At 39.3% G+C, this 20,037-nt stretch overlaps 1 protein-coding gene across 3 annotated transcripts in view; it reads left to right on the top strand.

The window, feature by feature from the left end:
• Window positions 1–20,037, top strand: part of TDRD7 (tudor domain containing 7) — a 47,299-nt gene that overhangs the window by 24,883 nt on the left and 2,379 nt on the right. For 2 of the 3 annotated variants that reach the window (XM_026672934.2, XM_026672933.2), the window contains exons 7-15: window positions 5,939–6,510; window positions 8,680–8,866; window positions 10,085–10,196; window positions 11,249–11,451; window positions 11,539–11,673; window positions 12,114–12,197; window positions 13,584–13,718; window positions 15,947–16,057; window positions 17,677–18,158. In XM_026672934.2, coding sequence (XP_026528719.2) covers window positions 5,939–6,510; window positions 8,680–8,866; window positions 10,085–10,196; window positions 11,249–11,451; window positions 11,539–11,673; window positions 12,114–12,197; window positions 13,584–13,718; window positions 15,947–16,057; window positions 17,677–18,158 — 2,021 coding nt within the window. The remainder of the gene's footprint in view (window positions 1–5,938; window positions 6,511–8,679; window positions 8,867–10,084; window positions 10,197–11,248; window positions 11,452–11,538; window positions 11,674–12,113; window positions 12,198–13,583; window positions 13,719–15,946; window positions 16,058–17,676; window positions 18,159–20,037) is intronic. The other variant, XM_087957394.1, reaches the window with a different exon arrangement.

The raw sequence follows: 20,037 nt of genomic DNA, 5'->3' as shown, positions 1-20,037 counted from the left end.
TATAAAATGCTAGTAATGTAGAAGAAAAAATATTTAACACCTTTGTTATTCTTGTACATTTCATAAAGATAGTTGCATATAATTTGTTTCTAGGGTTCATTTATGTGTTTTCCCTTTACGGTCTACCCAGTTGTACCATTTGTCCTATATCCTATAATAATCTGTCCTATATCCTATAATAATTTGAATAGTAATATGTATCAGTGGTACATTTGGATTCTTCCAATATTGTGCTAAACAAATCCGTGCCGCTGTCAATAAGTGGATGGTCAGATATCTTACTTTAGGGGTATAATCCCCTTTAATCATTCCCAACAAGAACAGTTCAGGTTTCCACTCCAGCCCACACTCTATAATTTCTTCTATCCACTCTTATTTTTAACCAATATTTCTTTGTCTCTGGGCAGGTCCACCATAAATGGACATAAGTACCAAATTTCCCTTTGCATTTCTAACAGCATGGGTTTGCTGTCGGAAATATTTTGGCCAGTCTAGAGGGTGCCAGATGCCATCTTTGTATCATTTTGTACAAATTCCCCTTATGTGCCACTGATCTAGTTAATACAAGATTTTTTTGCCAGATTTCTTCCCAGTCATCCAGATCTATACTGTGACCAATTTTTTTTTTCCAGGCTAACATAGATTCTCTCAGCCATTTCATGTTCTAATATACATACATACATACATTTATATTATATTATATTATATTATATTATATTATATTATATTATATTATATTATATTATATTATATTATATTATATTATATTATATTATATTATTATATTATTATGTTATATTATTATATTATATTATATCTATCTATCTATTCTATATTTATATTATATTTTATATTATATTTTATATTATATTATTATATATATTGTATAGTTTAGAAATAAACCCTTTCTCAGGACTTTGAGAGTATTTTGTCTAAATGCGTATCTTTTGCCTCAATTCCATATTCCTTTACGTCTTTATTATATCTCAATTTTACTTGGAAGTGTGACCAATTATCAATCACTATCCCTAGTGCTTCAAGTTCCTGTATCGTTTTAATTCTTCCCTCTTTATCTAATATTTGATGGTACTTCAGTTTTTTACTAATATCCATCATATTTAAGTGGAACATTGCCTCCATCGTTGAAAACCATTTCGGAATTTTGGTACAATGATTTCTTCTAATGTCAGCCCAAATTTTAATTAGTGACTTTCGGAATACAGGTCTAGCAAAGTATAGATTGTTTTGGCTATTCTGGTTCCACAAAACTGCGTTGCCACCCTAATTGTAAGTCGTGGCCCTCCAATTTTAGAATTCTATTGTTCCTCAAATTGATCCAATCTTTTATCCATACTAATGCCGCCGCTTTATAACAGATCTCCCAGGCAGGGAGTCCAAATCCACCTCTGCTTTTGTTATCTTGCAAATATATATTTTTTATTCTCGTTTTTTTCTTTGCCCAGATAAATTTCATCACAATTTTATCTAATTCTTTGAAGAATTTTTTATCCAATAATATCGGAATTGTTTGAAATAGATATAATATTTTGGGTAAAACATTCATTTTGATTGTTGCTATTCTGCCTAATAATGATATTTGCATCTTATTCCAATTTTCCAAATCCTTTTCAATCTTTTTCAGTAATTGGGTGTAGTTGTCCTCCCGCAGATTTAATGATCTAGCTCTTAACCAGATGCCTAAATATTTGATCTTATTTACAATTTGTAATCCCATCTTTTCTTCCGATTTTTTTTGTTTGCTATTTGGCAAATTTTTAACGAGCATTTTAGTTTTTTCCTTATTAATTTTTAATCCTGCTAATTTACCGAATTTATCTATTTCATTTAATAAAGCTGGTCCTGAGTCTATTGGGTCTTCTATAACAAAAACCATATCATCTGCGAAGGCCTGTAATTTATACTCTTGACTTTTAATTTTGGTTCCTTTAATTTCTTTATTTGATCTAATTCTGTCCAAAACAGTTTCTAGAATTGTTATGAAAAGCAGAGGTGAAAGAGGGCATCTCTGTCTGACACCCTTATCTTTAATGATTTAGTAATTTCTCCATTTAATAATATGTTAGCCTTTTGCGTAGCATAAATTGCATTTAACATTTTTACAAAATTACCTCCAAAGCCCATCAAGTTAATCTGCTTCTTCATAAAGTCCCAATTTAAGTTATTGAAAGCCTTTTGCGCGTCCAGGAAGACCAAGGCCACTTGGTTTCCTGGATGTTTTTCATAATATTCTAATATGTCTATTATTATTCTTGTATTATATCTTATCTACCTCATGGGAAGAAAGCCGTTTTGATCCGAATGAATGTTGTTGCTAAATGCTTTCTTTAATCTTTCCACCATTATCGCCATAAAAATTTTATAATCTGAATTTAAAAGAGATATTGGTCTATAATTCTTTATTTGGTTGACATCTGCACCCTCTTTCGGAATCAATGTTATGTAAGCTTCCTTCCATGATTCTGGAATTTTAGCTTCCAGTAATACCTCATTGCAGACTTCTAATAGCATGTTCTCTAGTGTGGCACTTATCTCTTTATATAATTCATTTGGTAACCTATCTGGCCCTGGTGTTTTGTTTCTTTTTTGTTTTTGAATTGCCGCCTTTAATTCATCTAAAGTTATCACTTTATTAAGCAGCTCTTTTTTATCATCCAATAAAGGGTACAAAATTCCTTCTTTCAAATACTCTTCTATTTTATTTAAGTCAACTTCCTCTTGTTTATAAGGATCCTCAAAATATTCTCTTGCGATTTCCTTTTTTTTTCTCCAGGTCTGTCTCTATTATTCCATTTTTATCCTCTAATTGATATATCGTTCTTTTCTGGTTTTCTTTTCTTAATGCCAGCCACCTACCGGATTTATTTGCATGCTCAAAATAACTTTGTTTTGTATATAATAATTTTTAGTTAATTCCTCTTGGTCTAAAATATTCATTTCATGTTTAACTAGTGCTAATTCATTTCTAATTTGTCATCCCTCGGGGTTTCCATTTGCTTATTTTCCATTTTCTCTATTCTTTTTATTAGAGCTTTCCGCTTTCCCTCTCTTTCCTTATTTCTATTTGCTGTAAAAGCTATTGATATTCCCCTTAAATATCCATAGATTCCTGTTTCTTATTAAATTTTTAAAAAACTGGTCAGTTCTTCCCTAACTTTTTGAATATATTCTTCCTCCTTCAATAGTTGTGAATTGAGTGTCCAGCTACCTTTTTTATAGAGACTATTTTTCCATATTATCTGTACCGGATTATGATCTGCCCACGTATTAGCCAAAATCTTTATATCCTGAATCTCCTTGCATAACTCGCTATTTACCCAAGCCATATCTATCCTGGACCATGATTTGTGTGGGCTGGAGTAGAAAGTGAGTAGAAATATTCCTGGGTTTCTCTTCCTCCGCACACCCACAAGTTCTAATTCTTCAACCATCTCTAGAAATTTCTTAGGCAATGTATTCCATTTCTTATATTGTCTTTGTTCACAGGCATAATCTTGACTATTGTTTGTTATTGCGTTGTAATCTCCTATGATACAAATTCTTGAGTTACCAAATTCTATTAATTTCTCATATAAAATTTTGTAAAATTCACTTTGATTTTTATTGGGGGCTAAAAAGACACTAATAATGTCTTTTTATTTTGTATTACCAACTCTACCATTACTATTCTTCCCAATTCATCTTTATAAATCAATTTTTAGTCTATGTCCTTTTTTATATATAGTACTACCCCTCTTTTTTTCTCTTCCGCCAACGCTGAATACATTTTCCCCAGTTTTTTATTCACTAAATATCCTTGGTCACCTGTCTTAATATGAACCTCTTGAATACAAATCATATCAGCTCTTTGTTTTTCTAACTTAAAAATACTCTTTTTCCTCTCAACTGGATCATTTAACCCATTAATATTTATAGATATTCATTCCTTTATCCATTTCTCTTCTTACTTCTATCCCTCCATATTTTTTACTCATCGTTTGACTTCTAGTCCTCACCCCTATTTCTTCTCTTCCAAGTATCTCTTCACCTCCTTCCCTCTCCTTCTCCCTATCTCTCCCCCTGCTTCTAAGTTGTAATTCTTCTTGACTCGAGGTCTCGTGATCATCTCTGCTGCTCGATTCTTCTTCTATTCCTCCTATTTGATCAAAAAATTCTTGAGCTTTAGTCAGACTATCTATTCTCAACCCTTTTCTCCTTCCATATTACTAAGATGCCCTCTGGAATGATCCATCTAAAAAGTATATTTTTTTATTTAGATAATTCGGTAATTCCATTCTTAATTGAATAAGATAGTTGTTGAGGGCTTCCTGATGAATTTATAGCGGGTGATCTCATGTTTTAGAATCCTAGAAGTATCACTATACCTTAGTAAAATCATCAACTTAACTTCTGTATCTCATGTGCTCCTGTATATGCCTCTCATCTGACCTCAGCAGTGTTCTTAATTCTCAAAAGTATGAAGATTTTGTAAAATTCTGTCAAACAACATGATTCCTCAGGCAAAATCTTTTTGTATGTTTGCTCCAAGGTAAACCACACATGATTCAATGGAAATTCTTTGAAATGGATTTAGAGAGAATTTCCACCTTAAATATAGTTATTTAATAACTGTGCATATGATTGGAGGGACGGTAGAAAATTGGTATCCCTGGGCAGCATTAACTTTTCAGATCAAAGGGAAAACAAACGATTTTAGGTTATGTTTCTAGCTAGGCCTGGATTAAAAGCACCATAAAGAACAAGCATGTGTAGATGGGAACATGCTATATTTGGAAAAGCTATTTGTCTTGAAATGTACATCCTTGCATTATCAATTTGGGAAATCATTTTAAGAGTTATGTTAATTTTTTGTGTTAACAGTCTGTTTGAATATGCTGTAACTTGAAGGTTGCATTCTCACATGCATAGTCCACTGGGACTTTCCCAATTTATTTTAAACGTAAACTTATTTCCAAATGTGTGTTTACAGGATTAGCCCAGTTTTAAAATACCCATTAAAAATCAGTGATATCGAGGACTGATTTGCATAGCCTGATGCTCTCAGATGTGTTGTCTTTTGATTTCCCAAATTCCTAGACAGAATGGCATTTGAGCACATCAGTTGGTAATTATGAGAGTTGCAGTCCAGTACCTGTAGGGATCATGGTTGTAATTAATTGCCATAGCTATATGAAAAATAAGACATTCAGTCAATCAAAATAAGTAATTTGTGTTGGAAAGATTTACCTGAACATAAGAAAAAGAGGTAAGAATTTCTTCCAAAATCTGGGCAATCTTTGCTCACAAGTTTATATATTAGGCTTACATGCTGTTCCAAGACTCAGCATGTTAAACCTCTAAACCATGGCAGTCAAACCCACGGCCTTTGGGCCAGATGCCTTACATGCTGGCCCCAGCCACGCCCAGTTTAGCGAAGGAGGGAAAAGTCCCAATATATCATACGACACCACTGTGATGACGTGAGTTTGACACCCCTGCTCTAAACAACAGTAGCTTGAGAAGAAATATACAACAATGTCAAAATTATTTAGCTATTGGGGAAAGCATAATGGGTGTAAAGTTTTATTCTTCGGGAGGGGAACAAATATGTCCCCACATACCGAAATGTTGAGATAACTAAAATTACAACAATTCTGTAACCGTTTTACAAAGAGCATGCCTATTGGATATCCAGAGGAATGCTATTCCAGAGAAAGGGGGCAGCAACTGAGAAGGCCCAGCAACTCTGGGCTACCTGCAGATGGCATTCCAGGTGATTGGGAGGGAGGAGATTTCTCTTTCAGTTCTGAAAGGTTAACAGATCTCAGAGAGAGGATGGTCTTGCAGATATCTAGATCTTGATTGAGCTTATGTAGTGTTGAGCTTGAATATTTGATTCAGTCTGATTTTTTTAATAGCTGCTGCTTCTGTTCTTTCAAAGGCAGAGAAGGTATCTTCTGGTGGTCAAAAAGATATAATTCTCTACCCTCCTGGGAAAATTCATCATCCAGGAAAGGGTGTTTCAAGCCAAGAAAGAAATCCTCAGCCTCCTTTAATAAAACAGGGCGTGGAAACTAAAATTGCTACCATTCGTGGAGACTTCAAGCAAAATATCTCAGACATCTTGACAAAATATTCCAGTGGTCTTTGGGCTAATGCACTCCCAAAAGTATATGAAGACACATACAAAGCAGCGTTGCCTCAGAATCTTTTGGACAACCTTGATTTGCTTTCAGATATATGTACAATCAGTTACATTTCCGAAAATCCGAAAAAGGCAATTCTGTATGCAAACCCAAAACAGCACCCAGGGAAGGACCTGAATATTATTGCTAAGAACTCCACATGTGAAGGCATGCAGAAACCAGCTGAGCACCAGTCTACTAAAGCAAAGCAGGACTCCCAAGGGGATGATTTTGAACACGTTCCTGTGCCTCCTTTAATTATCCCAGAAGAAGTATCACCATCTGTGTTGGTAGTGGACCTGTATTCCACAAATGACGTCGTCGTTAGGTATGTTTATAAACCTCTCTTTCACGTTTCTCTGGTGCATGGAGTTGTTTAAAATCACAGATAAGAATAGGAAAAAAAACTATCTCCTTCAGAACACTTCCAATTGGGCATATACTGTTGTGTATTGCCTCTGTTTATCGAAAGTTCTTTATTCCAACAGATTCTTTCTTTGGATGTTAGAAGGGATTTTCACAACATCCTGGAATTCTCCGCACATCCCCCACCCAATTCCTAAATCTGTTCCACATTGTGTGGGAGGTCCTTTGGAATAGCTTGGGAGATAGCGGAAAAAGAATGCAAATGGAAATCTAGCATTTCCATGAATGAGTAACAGTTTGGTGTAGTGGTTAAAGTGCTGGTCAGAGACCAGGAGACTGTGAGTTCTAATCCAGCCATTGACATGAAAGCCAGCTGGGTGACTTTGGGCCAGTCACGCATTCTCAGCCCAGCCCACTTCCCAGGGTTGTTGTGAACAAACAGGACAGAGGAGTATTAGACGCATTTGCTACCTTGAGTTATTTATAAAAAAAAGTGGAATACTAATCTAATAATTTTTTGTAGTAGCAGGAAAAATTTGCAATATTATAAAGTATATAAAGAGAAATATACTTATTGAGCAGTAATATATGTTTTACTATACAGTACATAAACTTGAAATGTTGTTTCATTTGGCCATCATAAATCACCAAATCTGAAAATAATAATTACATATTGGTCCATAGATTATCTAAATGCTGTGGCATTTTAAAAACTGAAAACAAAGCAAAATAAATAAAAACCCCAAGCTTTTGTCACCAGGCTGCCACAATTTCAGCATAGAATCAAAGTGCAACAGATTGAATGCTTCCTCTATGTCTATGGATCCATCTGTCAGCACTTCTTGCTGCCTATCCTGTCAAACTCCCTTTGTTTTCCTTTTTGGAAATGTACTCATGGTTTACTCCTTTTGTAACTCTGATTCAATTACACCTCTCTCTCCAAGTCATGTATATAATTCGTCTTTGGGTTCTGTGCTATTTTGATGCTGTTTCTTTGCTTCATTGGTAAATTGCTTTCATAAGTAGCTGTACACCTGAAGCTGTAAATCTTTCTGCCCTTGCTAAGATTTTTTTTCAGTTCCCTAATCATTATAGCAAGCATCAGTGTAGTAAGGTGCATTTGGTGAAATGGGTGGTTATTTAAATTTGATTAATACACACATACATACAAACAAGGTCTTCGCTTCAAGTAACATCTAAATATGAATTCCAATTAGATGCATTAGTTACCTCTTTTTTGGCAAGTAGTGTTAAAAGTTCATGCAACCACTTTTTTCTGTAGGATAAGTTAACTTAAATAAGTTAGATTTAAATGACTCACTGTTCCTCTGAATGCTCTACTCTCTTACACCTCTGCTGAAATCTCTGCCATTTTATTTCTAATTTCTGGTAGCAGATTACACTGTGTAGTTTTCATAAGTTACTTTCTCTATGGTCAAAAGACTTGGATAACCAAGAACTCTATTAAGTACTAAAAGCACTGTACATAAAATACATTTTTTTATTTTTATTAATCTTAAACTCTGAATTGGATTAAAAGAGAATAAGAAAATGAAGGTATTGTTTTAAATATATTTTGGGATCAGAGACTGTTTTAATTTAAAAATGAATACATTTAAGAACTCGTATAATAAAAAGCATAGTAAACACATTCGAAAGTCCAGTTACATTAACTTGAGATTACAGGTAGTCCTCAACATACAACCACAACCGGGACCAGAATTTCTGCTAAACAAAGTTGTTAAGTGAATCATGCCCAATTTCACAACAGTTTTCCCACAGTTGTTTAGTGAATCATTGTAGTTGTTAAGTGAATCACGTAGTCATTCAGCAAATCCAGCTTCCCCCATTGACTTTGCTTGTTTGGAAGCTGGGTGGGAAGGTTACAAGTGGTGATTACATGACCCTGAGACCCTGCAACCATTGTAAATATGTCAAACACTCAAATGTTCTTCATGTGACTTGTGGAGAAGCTGTGACAGTCATAAGTCACTTTCTTCAGTGCCAGTGTAAAACCTTGGTTACTAAGTGATGGTTGTAAGTCAAAGACTACCTGTATTAACAGTTCAGCTACTCCAATTGTTCATACTTAACTGATTTATACTAAGTTGTGTCCTACTGAAATCCATAGGTATGTAGGCGCAAATTATTCGGGTGCCCAGGAATCCATGGAAGAAGAGATGAAAGATTGGTACAGTCGGAATGCCTCGGTTTCGCAAATCCAGTCTCCTAAGGTTGGACAACTTGTTGCTGCACTTGCAGAAGAAGATGCTTGGCTGCGAGCAAAGATTATTTCAACAGAGGGCAATAGAATAAAGGCAAGCGCAAAAAGTATCTGTACTGAAAATTATATAAAAAATGGATACTGGTCCCAAATTCCATTCTAATCAGTTCTTTTATTGTTATAGCCCCCATCGGTATTTCTGACTGTATGGTTAAAAATATCCAATGAAAGAATTTGGTAAAATTTCTATTAAGGCCAAAAGGGCATTAAGTCAGCCATAGGTAATAGCAATAGAACTGTTTGTTCTTGCCTTCCTGCTAAAATCCTTGCTTCTGAAATAGTACTGAGATTTTGTCTTTTACTACTTATACCAGTATCCCACCTGTGGGGAAATTGTAATTCTTGGGATGTGGGTTTTTTATTCATTACACTTATATGCTGTCTTGCATTCAGAACCTGAAGGTGGGTATTTGTGTTACTCCTCTTCTCTTTTTGCCCCACAACATGTGGATGAAGTTGGTCTGAGAACATGATTGGGTCATAGTCCTCCAGTGAGTTTCCATGGTTAGAACTTTTCAGTTCTAGTCCATTACCTTCACCACTACATCTCTCTCTCTCATTACAGTTCCCATCAGATCCTGCCAGTGTGGCTTCTACATATTGAGAACTGCACTTAGCAGTTTTCCTAATATGCCAACAAATACTAACCAGTCCCTTTCTCCTGATTGAAGCTGGAGGTAAACATATAGGAAAGCACAAGTAAAATAAATCTAGATGTCCCCGTTTCTGTGTGGTCCTTGGGAGAGAAAGATCAGGAATAAGGAAGAAAGGGAAACAAGTTATAATGGCCTTCAATCCCTATTGTACCTAAAATCTCTTGCCCACAAATAGAATATTTTAAAACTTTCTTGTAAATAGAAATAATTATCTATATGAATAACTTGGTTACATATCTTATGGCTTAATATTTCCAGTGGCATGGATTGGTCTCAGCATGGTGTCAAGTATATTTAAGAATTACTACACTTCAAAAAAAAATCCCTGAATATTCCAATTTTTTTGGATGGAAAGAAGGCTATGGAAACTTCAAGACAAATAAAAACCCCTCTCCTGAAAACTTGAGGCCTTTTATTTAATAGATTCTCATGTTTGTAAAGCATACGCTTGCAGCTTGAACAGCCAGTTTGGTGTACTGGCTGAGGATAAGGGGAGTTGTAGCCACATTTGAAAGGCAAATCCCAGGGAAAGTGCAAAGAACTGTATTGTGACTAATTAAGATTCCTGGTTATCTCTTACTTTGTTGTGTTTCTAGGTATGCTACATCGATTATGGTTTTAATGAAATCATTGAAAATTCCAGAGTGTACAAATTAGCCAAGCAGTTCTATAGATTGCCATTCCAGGCTTCCAGATGTAAACTAGCTGGTAAGATGTGCCTTTTTCTTTTCCGTAGATACAAATGCTGTTTGCATAGCATCCTATTAACAAATGGGAGAAAGAGATTATAGACTATATTAATCCAGCAGACTTGGAAGATAGTATTTGGCAAGGCCATTTTGTACTCATTGACACAATGAGTGGGCTGACCTTATGACTAGTTTTCTCTGAAATGAATGAGAGATCAAGACAGACCTCTTTTTGCAATTATATTTATTTAAAAAACTGTATAATAAAAGCATTCATCTGGGCTAAAAAGGTTTTTGTTTGATAATGTGTTTAAAACCTTTCAGAAGTTCATGTTACCTTAGTAGGCAATCATGCCAGCACATTCATTTTGCACATAAGAAAATAGCAGAGCCATTGTTCCCAGCTGACACGAGTTAGAATTTGACTTCGATACTTTTCATGATATTGCTGACATTCTATTGTATGAATGTTGGTTAGTATCTGAATTGGTAATAGGCTGTCCATTTGCTGATCCCTTTTGATTAGAAAAATAGTTGAATAATGTTTGCAAGCAATTTAGACAAATTACAATCCTAGAATGAAATAAAATTCATTTCATGATCCTTATGACAGTTCAACTTTATAGAAACCCCATTGATGTTTAATAATTATAAAGAGTTGTGTACACTGTGGTAGAATTCCCTATAAAGTAAATTTGGTTTCTTTATGTTGTATTCTAAGTTCCACATAGTTTTTATGATTCTTTCGCCATTCAAGGAGGAAATAAAAATTTCAGAAGTTTTAGAAGCCTATGATTTTACTCGCCTTTCTAATTTTTAGATTTCAGCAGGTATTGATCTTGCCTTTACTACACTGGGAACTCCAAGCTTTCATAATATTTATAGCACTTCACTTTAAAAAAAAGAAAGCACAATAAGTGGCCAGAAGAAAAAAATAGACAGGTGGAATTCTTTTCAATGTTGTAATACAATCCTTATGCTAAGCATTGACAGTCCTAAAACCATTTTGAAACACAAAAGCTCTAGTTTGTTTTGTAATGGCTATTATATATTTTGATTATCTTAACATAGGTTTAGAGGCCTTCGATGATGATCCAATCTTGGTAAAAATGGTAGAATCTCAAACTTGTGGCAAGATATTTGCTGTTGAAATACTAGAAAAAAGTGATGTTCCCCGTATTATTCTATATGATACATCAGGAGATGATGATATCAACATTAATGCAACTTGTCTGAAGGTACTGCGGGATAAATCACTTGAACTCCATCTTCAGGTACTGTCTTCACCTCTTTATAACACTTTAATAAAACAAGTTTTAACTTGTAGAGGCATTCAATGTCTTAAGTACTTTTCATCGTAGGTAGATGCACTGTATACAGATGTCCGGGTAACCAATGTTTGCTCAGATGGAACTTTATATTGTCAAGTGCCATCAAAAGGCCTGACCAGACTCCTTGAAATTTCGCAGAAACTGGAAAACTATTTTCACCATAGGGTGAGTCTAACATTGGCTTTTGTCTTAAAAGATTTCCAGGGCAGTTGCTAGTAATTTCCTTATAAACAAGTAAAGAATTTCAAAGGTATTGATCACTCATTTTTGCAGACTAGTGTAGGGTAGGTATTTCTTTGCGCGCACACACACACATTATCTAGCTAGGTTTGCAGTGTTAAAAATAAATGCCCCATGCTGAACGAAGCCTGAATATTTGTTTAATATAGAAATCCCTTGATCTTTGAATATTGTGAGACTGTGGCTGCTTAATGTTTTTGCATTGAAGTAGTATTACATTCAACATTCGTTTTGGATGGTTAATAATGTTAATTAATTACAAGTAAATACTAAGGGTGTGAGCAATTTATGTAAGCACTATGGATTCATCTTACATTTCATGGTAACCACTATCATCACATAATCTGATTTCAACTCTATTCCAGCAGGCAACAGGATATTCTATATCACTACCTTTTTGTGGCATGATCTGCTTGCTTAACTATAAAGGAAAATGGGCTAGAGTGGAGGTAAGTAATATAATACTGACAAAGCATATAAGAAAAACTTTTTTCTAAAAATTGGAGGTTTTATGCTCTAATATCTTCTAAGTGGGTAGCTTAACTGAACATTGGCTTAAGAATAAGTGATGTTTCCTTAACCTGCCTATAGGTTAAATTATACAGAGTAGAATCTTTATTGTCACTTTAAATGTACATTAATCAGCATATATTAAGATGAATACACACATAATGACACAAAGAAACATCACAGTCTAGTTTGGGTGTATACATATACATGGTGGGGAAAAAAGAATCCTGCGAGTTTACAAGATGGATGGCATAAGGAACAAAGCCGTTACAGAATCTAGTAGTCCTGCAAGAAATACTTCAAAACCTCCTCCCAGAGGGGAACAACAGAAGCAAACTGTGAAATGTGTGTGCGGGGTCTCTAACAATATTTTAAACTCTAAGCATATAGCGCTTATAAACAGTATCCTGAATAACAGGAAGCGAGCTTCCTATAATCTTCTTGGCTGTCCTTACCACTCTCCGTATGGACCTTTTATCTGAGGCACTGCTACCATGAAACCAAACAGTGATGCAGTTAAAACGCTCTCAATCGTACATCTATAAAAAGTGGCCAGGACAGAAGGAGAAAGATACGCTCTCCTCATCCAATGCAGGAAATGCAAATGCTGGTTTGCATGCTTCACTAAAGATAACCTATGAAGAGACCAAGTCAGATTGCTAGTTATCTGCATCCCCAGATACTTAATACTACTGACCACCTCCACAGTTGCAGCCTTGATAACAAAGTGAAGTATGACTATGCAGGCTCTTTCTAAAAGCAACCATGATCTTCTTTGCTTTGTTAACTATGTTCTTCTGAGCCAATTTGAGGTGGAACCAAATTCCATCTCATTGTGAGATGGAACATTGCTCCTTTTCTTGTATCAGTATAGAAACAAATAATAAAAGTTAGTCCCACCAGTGAAATAGTAAAAGAAAATTCCTATCTTTTCCTTGGGAAGCAAACATGCTTCTAAACTACAGCTTCCCACCACAGTCAAAAAAGACCAGCATAATTTGGCATCTTAATTAGTAACTGGGAGTTGCTGTTCAACATGTTGGGATGCCACTTAGTTCCAAAATCTAATCTAGGACAATTGTTTTGAGTCTCCGAAATGAATAATTAGGAAAGTGAAGGAGCAGCACACTGCCCTACAATTCAGATTGCTGTAGATGTAGGTGGGTCAATAGCTACAGTCATTGGTTGGCAAGTTCTTCATTGTCCGACGGCTTAAATGACAGTTCCAGCCATAAGCATTATTAGTGATTTATCAAGCTTATGCAACTTATCTTTCTATATGTTAAATAGTCTGCTATTTTGATATTACTCCCACCCTGTCTCAGGTAATAAGTGTTCACAGTAGCCGGACTCTTGATGTTCGATTTATGGATACCGGAACAGTGGCATCTGTAAAAGTGTTGGAGCTGATAGAGATTCCCTCAATATTCCTGCGAGAAATCATCTCAATACCACCTCAGGTATGAGAATCTCTTTACTAATTCTCAAGAGACCCAAAGGTGCTTTTTCAAGAGGCAACTGGACTTTCTTGTTTTATCTTTGAAGATGTTTTGCTTGTTATCCAAGAAGCTTCTTCAGCTCTGACTGGATGGTGGGGAATGGAAGGATTTATATTCCTTGCAGACAGCTGGTCATTTGCATTATTTTAGAGCACAGTGATTAGAAAGCAGTACTGCAGCTAATTCTGCTGACTTCCAGCTGCCAGCAGTTTGGCAGTTGGGTCTCACTGGCTCAAGGTTACTCAGCCTTCCATCCTTCCAAGGTTGATAAAATGAGGACCCAGATTGTTGGGGACAATCTGTAAACTGCTTAGAGAGGGTTGGAAAGCAATGTGAAGCTACATATAAATCTAAGTGCTATTGCAATTGCTACCGTGTTTCTCACATAATAAGGCCGGGCCTTATTTTTTTTTGAGCCCGAAAAAACAGCTAGGCCGTCTTTTCGGGGGTGACTTAATTCCCCTTGCATACTCGCCAACAGCCGCTCCTAACGGGTGATCATGGCCAAGCGCAGAGAGCTCCCTACTCCCACCTTTGCTGCAGACACCTTTGGCACCCGCCGCTGTTGCTTTCCTTCTGCCCATTCCGCCGCCACGTTTGGAGCTGCCGCTTCCGTGTTTGGAGTGCCGCCGCCATTTGGAGCTCCAAACGCGGAAGTGGCAGCTCCAAACATGACGGCGGGCGATCTTTTTATTTTGGTCCGCGCGAAGTTCAGAGCGAGCAAGAGAAGGGAGACTGCGATGCCTCCATCCGAGATGGCAACCTCACTAGTGGATCACAACGTGGCTGGAAGCCTGAATCGGCGGGATACGATGGCGATCTTTTGGAGCGAGAGGAAAGGGAGAGAAGAGTTGCGAGGCGTAATTTGCAGGAGGAAGTGGGTGTACCCCACGGCAGGGAGCCCAAGGAAGAAGGGCTGGTAGGCAACAGAGAGCGTCCCATAGCTCCGGAAGCAGCCTAGAGACGCGCCCGGGAAGAGGCGCAGATGCTGCCTTGTAGTCCCCAAACCAACTGCGTGCGCCGCCTTTAGTTATGTGCGCTCTGCTCTTTGGGCATCTCTGTGTGATCGCGACCCTGTTCTTTCCACCTGGCGCCCTTGCTGCTTTTTGGCTCTTTAGCGACCGGCTTCGTGTTTGGAGCACGTTCGCATTTGGAGTTGGTTTGGGGACTACAAGGCAGCATCTGCGCCTCTTCCCGGGCGCATCTCTAGGCTGCTTCCGGAGCTACGGGACGCTCTCCGTTGCCTACCAGCCCTTCTTCCTTGGGCTCCCTGCCATGGGATACACCCACTTCCTCCTGCAAATTACGCCACGCAACTCTTCTCTCCCTTTCCTCTCACTCCAAAAAGATCGCCATCGTATCCCGCCGATTCGGGCTTCCAGCCACGTTGTGATCCACTAGTGAGGTTGCCATCTCGGATGGAGGCATCGCAGTCTCCCTCTCTTGCTCGCTCTGAACTTCGCGCAGACCAAAATAAAAGATCGCCCTGCCGTCATGTTTGGAGCTGCCACTTCCGCTTTGGAGCTCCAAATGGCGATGGCGCTCCAAACACGGAAGCGGCAGCTCCAAACGTGGCGGCGGAATGGGCAGAAGGAAAGCAACAGCGGCGGGTGCCAAAGGTGTCTGCAGCAAGGTGTTTGGTGGGAGTAGGGAGCTCTCCGCGCTTCGCCATGATCGCCTGTTAGGAGCGGCTGGTGGCGAGGAATTCCTGCCCGCTGGGCGTCTCCTAACGGCAAGTCTCCCCGCCTTCCCCCTTATTTTGCATATTTTAAAATAGGCCTAAATTTGGGGGAGGGGCTTAATGTGATTTTATGCCCAAAAACATGCTGGGCCTTCCTATTGGTGGAGGCCGTATTGTTGGAGAAACACGGTATTTAGAAAGTTGCTGAGGCAACTTGGGGGTTTGTCTATGTCCTCAGGGTCACCTGAGTAGTGCAAATGGGTGTGGAGCCGCCTTGGAACAACACAGTCCTTTCAGCCATTCCAAGCTGATAAGAGAAATGAAATGTGTTCAAAGAAAAAGCAAGAAAGACTAGTTGGCTCTTGAAAAAGCATCTTTGGGACAACCATGATTTGGATGACTGAGAATCTCCATAGACATTCCTCATGAGAGTTTCAAGCAGCTTAACCGAGAATGAATCTTGCTGTAATGTGTAACTTGAATGCTATTGCAACTTTATATTATTTAGGCAATAAAATGCTGCTTGGCTGATCTTCCACTTAATATTAGCATGTGGACCCCAGATGCTGTACTTTGGCTGAGAGATACCGTATTGAACTGTCCTGACTGCAGCATGAAGGTAAATGATAAAAAAGTAAAATAACAATGGAAAAGCAATGAAACAATAACAATAAACAATGAAAATACAGTAATTAAATGTTTTAATATGTAATTAGTATTTTAAGTAGAATTTTATTGTTTTGGTATATACTTCGGTATTTCATCATCACATTTTATTTATCTAAATATATTAATATAATAACCTACTAAAGTCTTATTCAGTAGTACAGTTTTGTACTTACTTAACAGTTAAGCATTTTTGCAATTACTGCTGCCTTGCATTGGTTAATAAGGTCTGGTACTCCATGGTTGTGTTTCTTTTATCTTGTTCATCCTTTTTGCAAATTGATCTCCTAACTTTTATCCTATTCATCTTTTCCCTGTAATATTATTGCTGAATTGTACCTACATCTCTTCATTGACCATAACAAAAGATTTGATTAGTCATTCTCAGTGCTGCAAAAAAATAACTAATATTGCAAGTCATCCAAGAGGGAGGATTGCATATCTATTATTTCTGTTTATCCTCAGGTTTTAAAATTATTCAGTGAATTTCTTCTCAATGAAGCAAATGGGAAGGATTTAATATATGTACTTTTGGGGTATTCCAATTTAAAGAGGGGTGGGTGTCAGTGTAGTTTTGGCTTTTACCTATTAAATAAAGCCTCTCCAGATGTATTTAAGAATTCAGAATATTGATATTATCTCTGATACAATTTACAGTCTGTAAAATCTTCCTGGCAAGAGGCAGTTGCATTTAAATACCCTCTTGCACATTGTAGCAGCGCTACCAAACATAATCACCAGAAGGATTGTGGGCATTATATGTATCTTAATGTAAGCAACTTTGTGATTCGGTATAACACCACCACCGTACTATTCTGTCAGTTGCAAACTATCAGAACAGTGCCGAGAATGGTTCAAATGGGTTTCTTTATTGTTAATCACCAGTTAACAAGAATCTCCCCTTGGAAATGGGAGATATATAAGGGACTGACCTCAAACATTACTTCCTCGAATGCACTCTAATCTGCAATATCTTTTAACCCCACCGTCCCTCAGGGTCTCCTCTCCTTCAGCCAATGGTTCTACCACATTTCGTAACAGAATAACAGAATTGGAAGGAACCTTGAAAGTTGTTCTAGCCCTGCTCAAGCAGGAAACAATATACCATTGCAGACAAAATGATTGTCCAATCTCATCTTTAAAACCTCCAATATTGGAGCATCCATAACTTCTGGAAGCAAGTTGTTCCTTGCTTAATTGTTAACTTTTAACAATTTTAACAGTTTGAACAATTAACTTAATTGGTTAATTGTTCAAACTGTCAGGAAATTTCTCCTTAGTTATAGGTTGTTTCTCTCGATTAGTTTCCATTCATTGTTGCTTGTCTTGCCTTCAGGTGCTTTGGAAAATTGGTTGACCCCTTCTTCTTTGTGGTAGCCCCTTAGATATTGGAACACAACTAATATATCACCCCTCTTGAATTTGTTTATATGTTTACTTGATATTATCTTAATCACTTGTCAACATAATGCTGGTACAACGTTTTTTGAATTAAAGCTCTCTATGTTATTGTTCTGATGAAGACGTAATTTGTGGTCATTGCAATATTCTCTCTCTCTCTTTCTCAATAAGGTGGTTAAACTGGATAACCAAATTGCACACATCTATCTGTTTACACCAAAGAATTTTCCAGACCCTGATCGCAGTATAAATAGGCAGATCACCAGTGCTGACTTGTGGAAGCATCAGAAGGATGTTTTTCTGAGTGTCTCTCTCAGTAATCTCCCTGGAAGAAGGGAAACGGATTTACCAATGCAGTCAAGCTTAGGGCCCAAGCAGAGCTCTACAGATACAGTTCCTCATATTCTGGAATCCCGCAAGGTGGAAACCACTGTGAATATGCCACCAACCCTGCCACTTGTCCAGTCCCGGGAACAGATGGATGTTTTTGTTGCGTTGGCATGCCACCCAGGTTACTTTATCCTCCAGTCCTGGCAAGAGATACACAAGTTAGAAATGCTGATGGAAGAGATGCTTCTATACTATAACACAGCAGAAGATGGAGCTGTTTCTGTTGAAAAAAACAAAATCTATGCAGCCAAAGTGAAAAACAAGTAAGAACTTTTATAAGTACCCCATCCTATATTTGGGAATTGTATTCTGTTAACACAGTTTTAAATGAGGCTACCGTATATACTCGAGTATAAGCCGAGTTTTTCAGCCCATTTTTTGTGCTGGAAAAAAACCCCTCGGCTTATACTCGAGTCAGATTCCCCTCTGAAAAAAAATGGTGTGGAGCTCCGGAGCTGGGCAGGCGCTTCCCTGCTTCCGTGTTTCCTTTGCAACTTTTAAGCATGGGGGTAATCGGAAGCAGAAAAGTTCTTGCAGGAGGATATATTGTTTTTTCTTTTTTAACTGTTTTTAGGGGGAAAGATCCACCATCATGTGAGAATGCTCAGACACGAAATCTATCCGCCCGAAAATAAGTGTGTGTGTGTGTGGGGGGAATTTTAACAGAGGGAACATGTAGGGAAAAGGCAAAAGCGACAGAAGATCCTTCAGGGGAAACTGAGGGGAGACTCACCCTTGGTCCAGATGAGCCCCTTCCCGCCCCTAAGGAAGCAGAGGCAGCCAGCAAGGGCAGGCAAGCCCCACTTCACGGACTCTGTCCGTCCTCGCTCCCACCCAAAGCCACGAAGTCCCCCAATCGCGCAGCCCAGAATCGCCCTCCCTCAGGGGGCAGCAACGACGCCCGGTTTTTCCCGAGACAAGAAGCTCCGCCATGCAATGAAAGCGCCCTGGCTCTAGGCTCGCGGGCTCAGAAAACAACGCGAGCCGAGGTGGCTTCGGCTCCGCTCGGCTTCTCCAACATCCGGCGCCGCCCTGTTCTATGTGCCGGGCCCGGCAAGTCCGAGCAGCCAGCGCGTGGAGCAGGACGGCGCCGGAGATCGTTGGCTGCCTCTTTCGCAGCACGGGAGGCCTCCCCGGCTGGCCAGCTGCTCTTCTCCTTCTCTGCCTGGGAGGCTTCTTGTGCTGCAAAGAGGCGGCTAATGATCCCCGGCTCCGCTCGGCTTCTCCAACATCCGGCGCCGCCCTGTTCTATGTGCCGGGCCCGGCAAGTCCGAGCAGCCAGCGCATGGAGCAGGGCGGCGCCGGAGATCGTTGGCTGCCTCTTTCGCAGCACAGGAGGCCTCCCGGCTGGCCAGCTGCTCTCCTCCTTCTCTGCCTGTTTGTTCTGTGTGGCGAGGAGGAGGAGACCGGCCGGCTGGTTGGGGGAGGTTTTCTGCGCCGAGGAGGCGGCTGCTGGTCTCCGGCTTTGCTCCGCTTCTCCGATGGTCCGGCGCAGCCCTGTTCTTTACTTGGGCAGCCGGGCGCCGCAGCGGCGCCCACGGCGGCAACAGGCAGTTCCGCCCGGGCTCCGCTCAGGTGTCCGGCTGGGGCTGTCGGGAGTTGCTGCCGCCAGTGCAGCCCCAGTCCCGCGTCACCTCGGGAGGGGGAAAGGCAAAAAGCGCTGGCCAGCCGGGGGAGGCCTCCGGTGCTGCGAAAGAGGCAGCTTTTGCCTTCTCCCTACATCTCCGCTCAGGTGTCCGGCTGGGGCTGTCGGGAGTTGCTGCCGCCAGTGCGGCTCTGGTCCCGCGTTGCCTTGGGAAGGGTGGGGCAAAACCAGGACCGGTGAGCCTGAGCCTCTGGTGCCGCTGCTGCTGTTGCAAAGCGCTGCCGCGGCTCTTCCTTTTTGCCTTTCCCTTCCCGAGGCGACGGGACTGGGGCCGCGCCGGCGGTAGCGACTCCTGACTCAGGGGGCCTCCGAGGGAGGGGAAGAGAGTGACTCCTGCCTCCCGCTGTCATCATCATCATCTTCTTTTGGGTTAGTGAATCAATTAAACCTTTCATGATAGTGAGATCGTTTCCCAAATTAATTATTTTTATTTTTGAAATTTACCAGTAGCTGCTGCATTTCCCACCCTCGGCTTATACTCGAGTCAATAAGTTTTC

This window comes from Notechis scutatus, chromosome 2 (genome assembly GCF_049901735.1).
Source record: "Notechis scutatus isolate UNSWTSFEM ecotype Mainland chromosome 2, rNotScu1.2, whole genome shotgun sequence".
In the NCBI taxonomy this organism is placed as follows: Eukaryota; Metazoa; Chordata; class Lepidosauria; order Squamata; family Elapidae; genus Notechis; species Notechis scutatus.
This window is presented reverse-complemented; position numbering and strand designations above follow the sequence as displayed.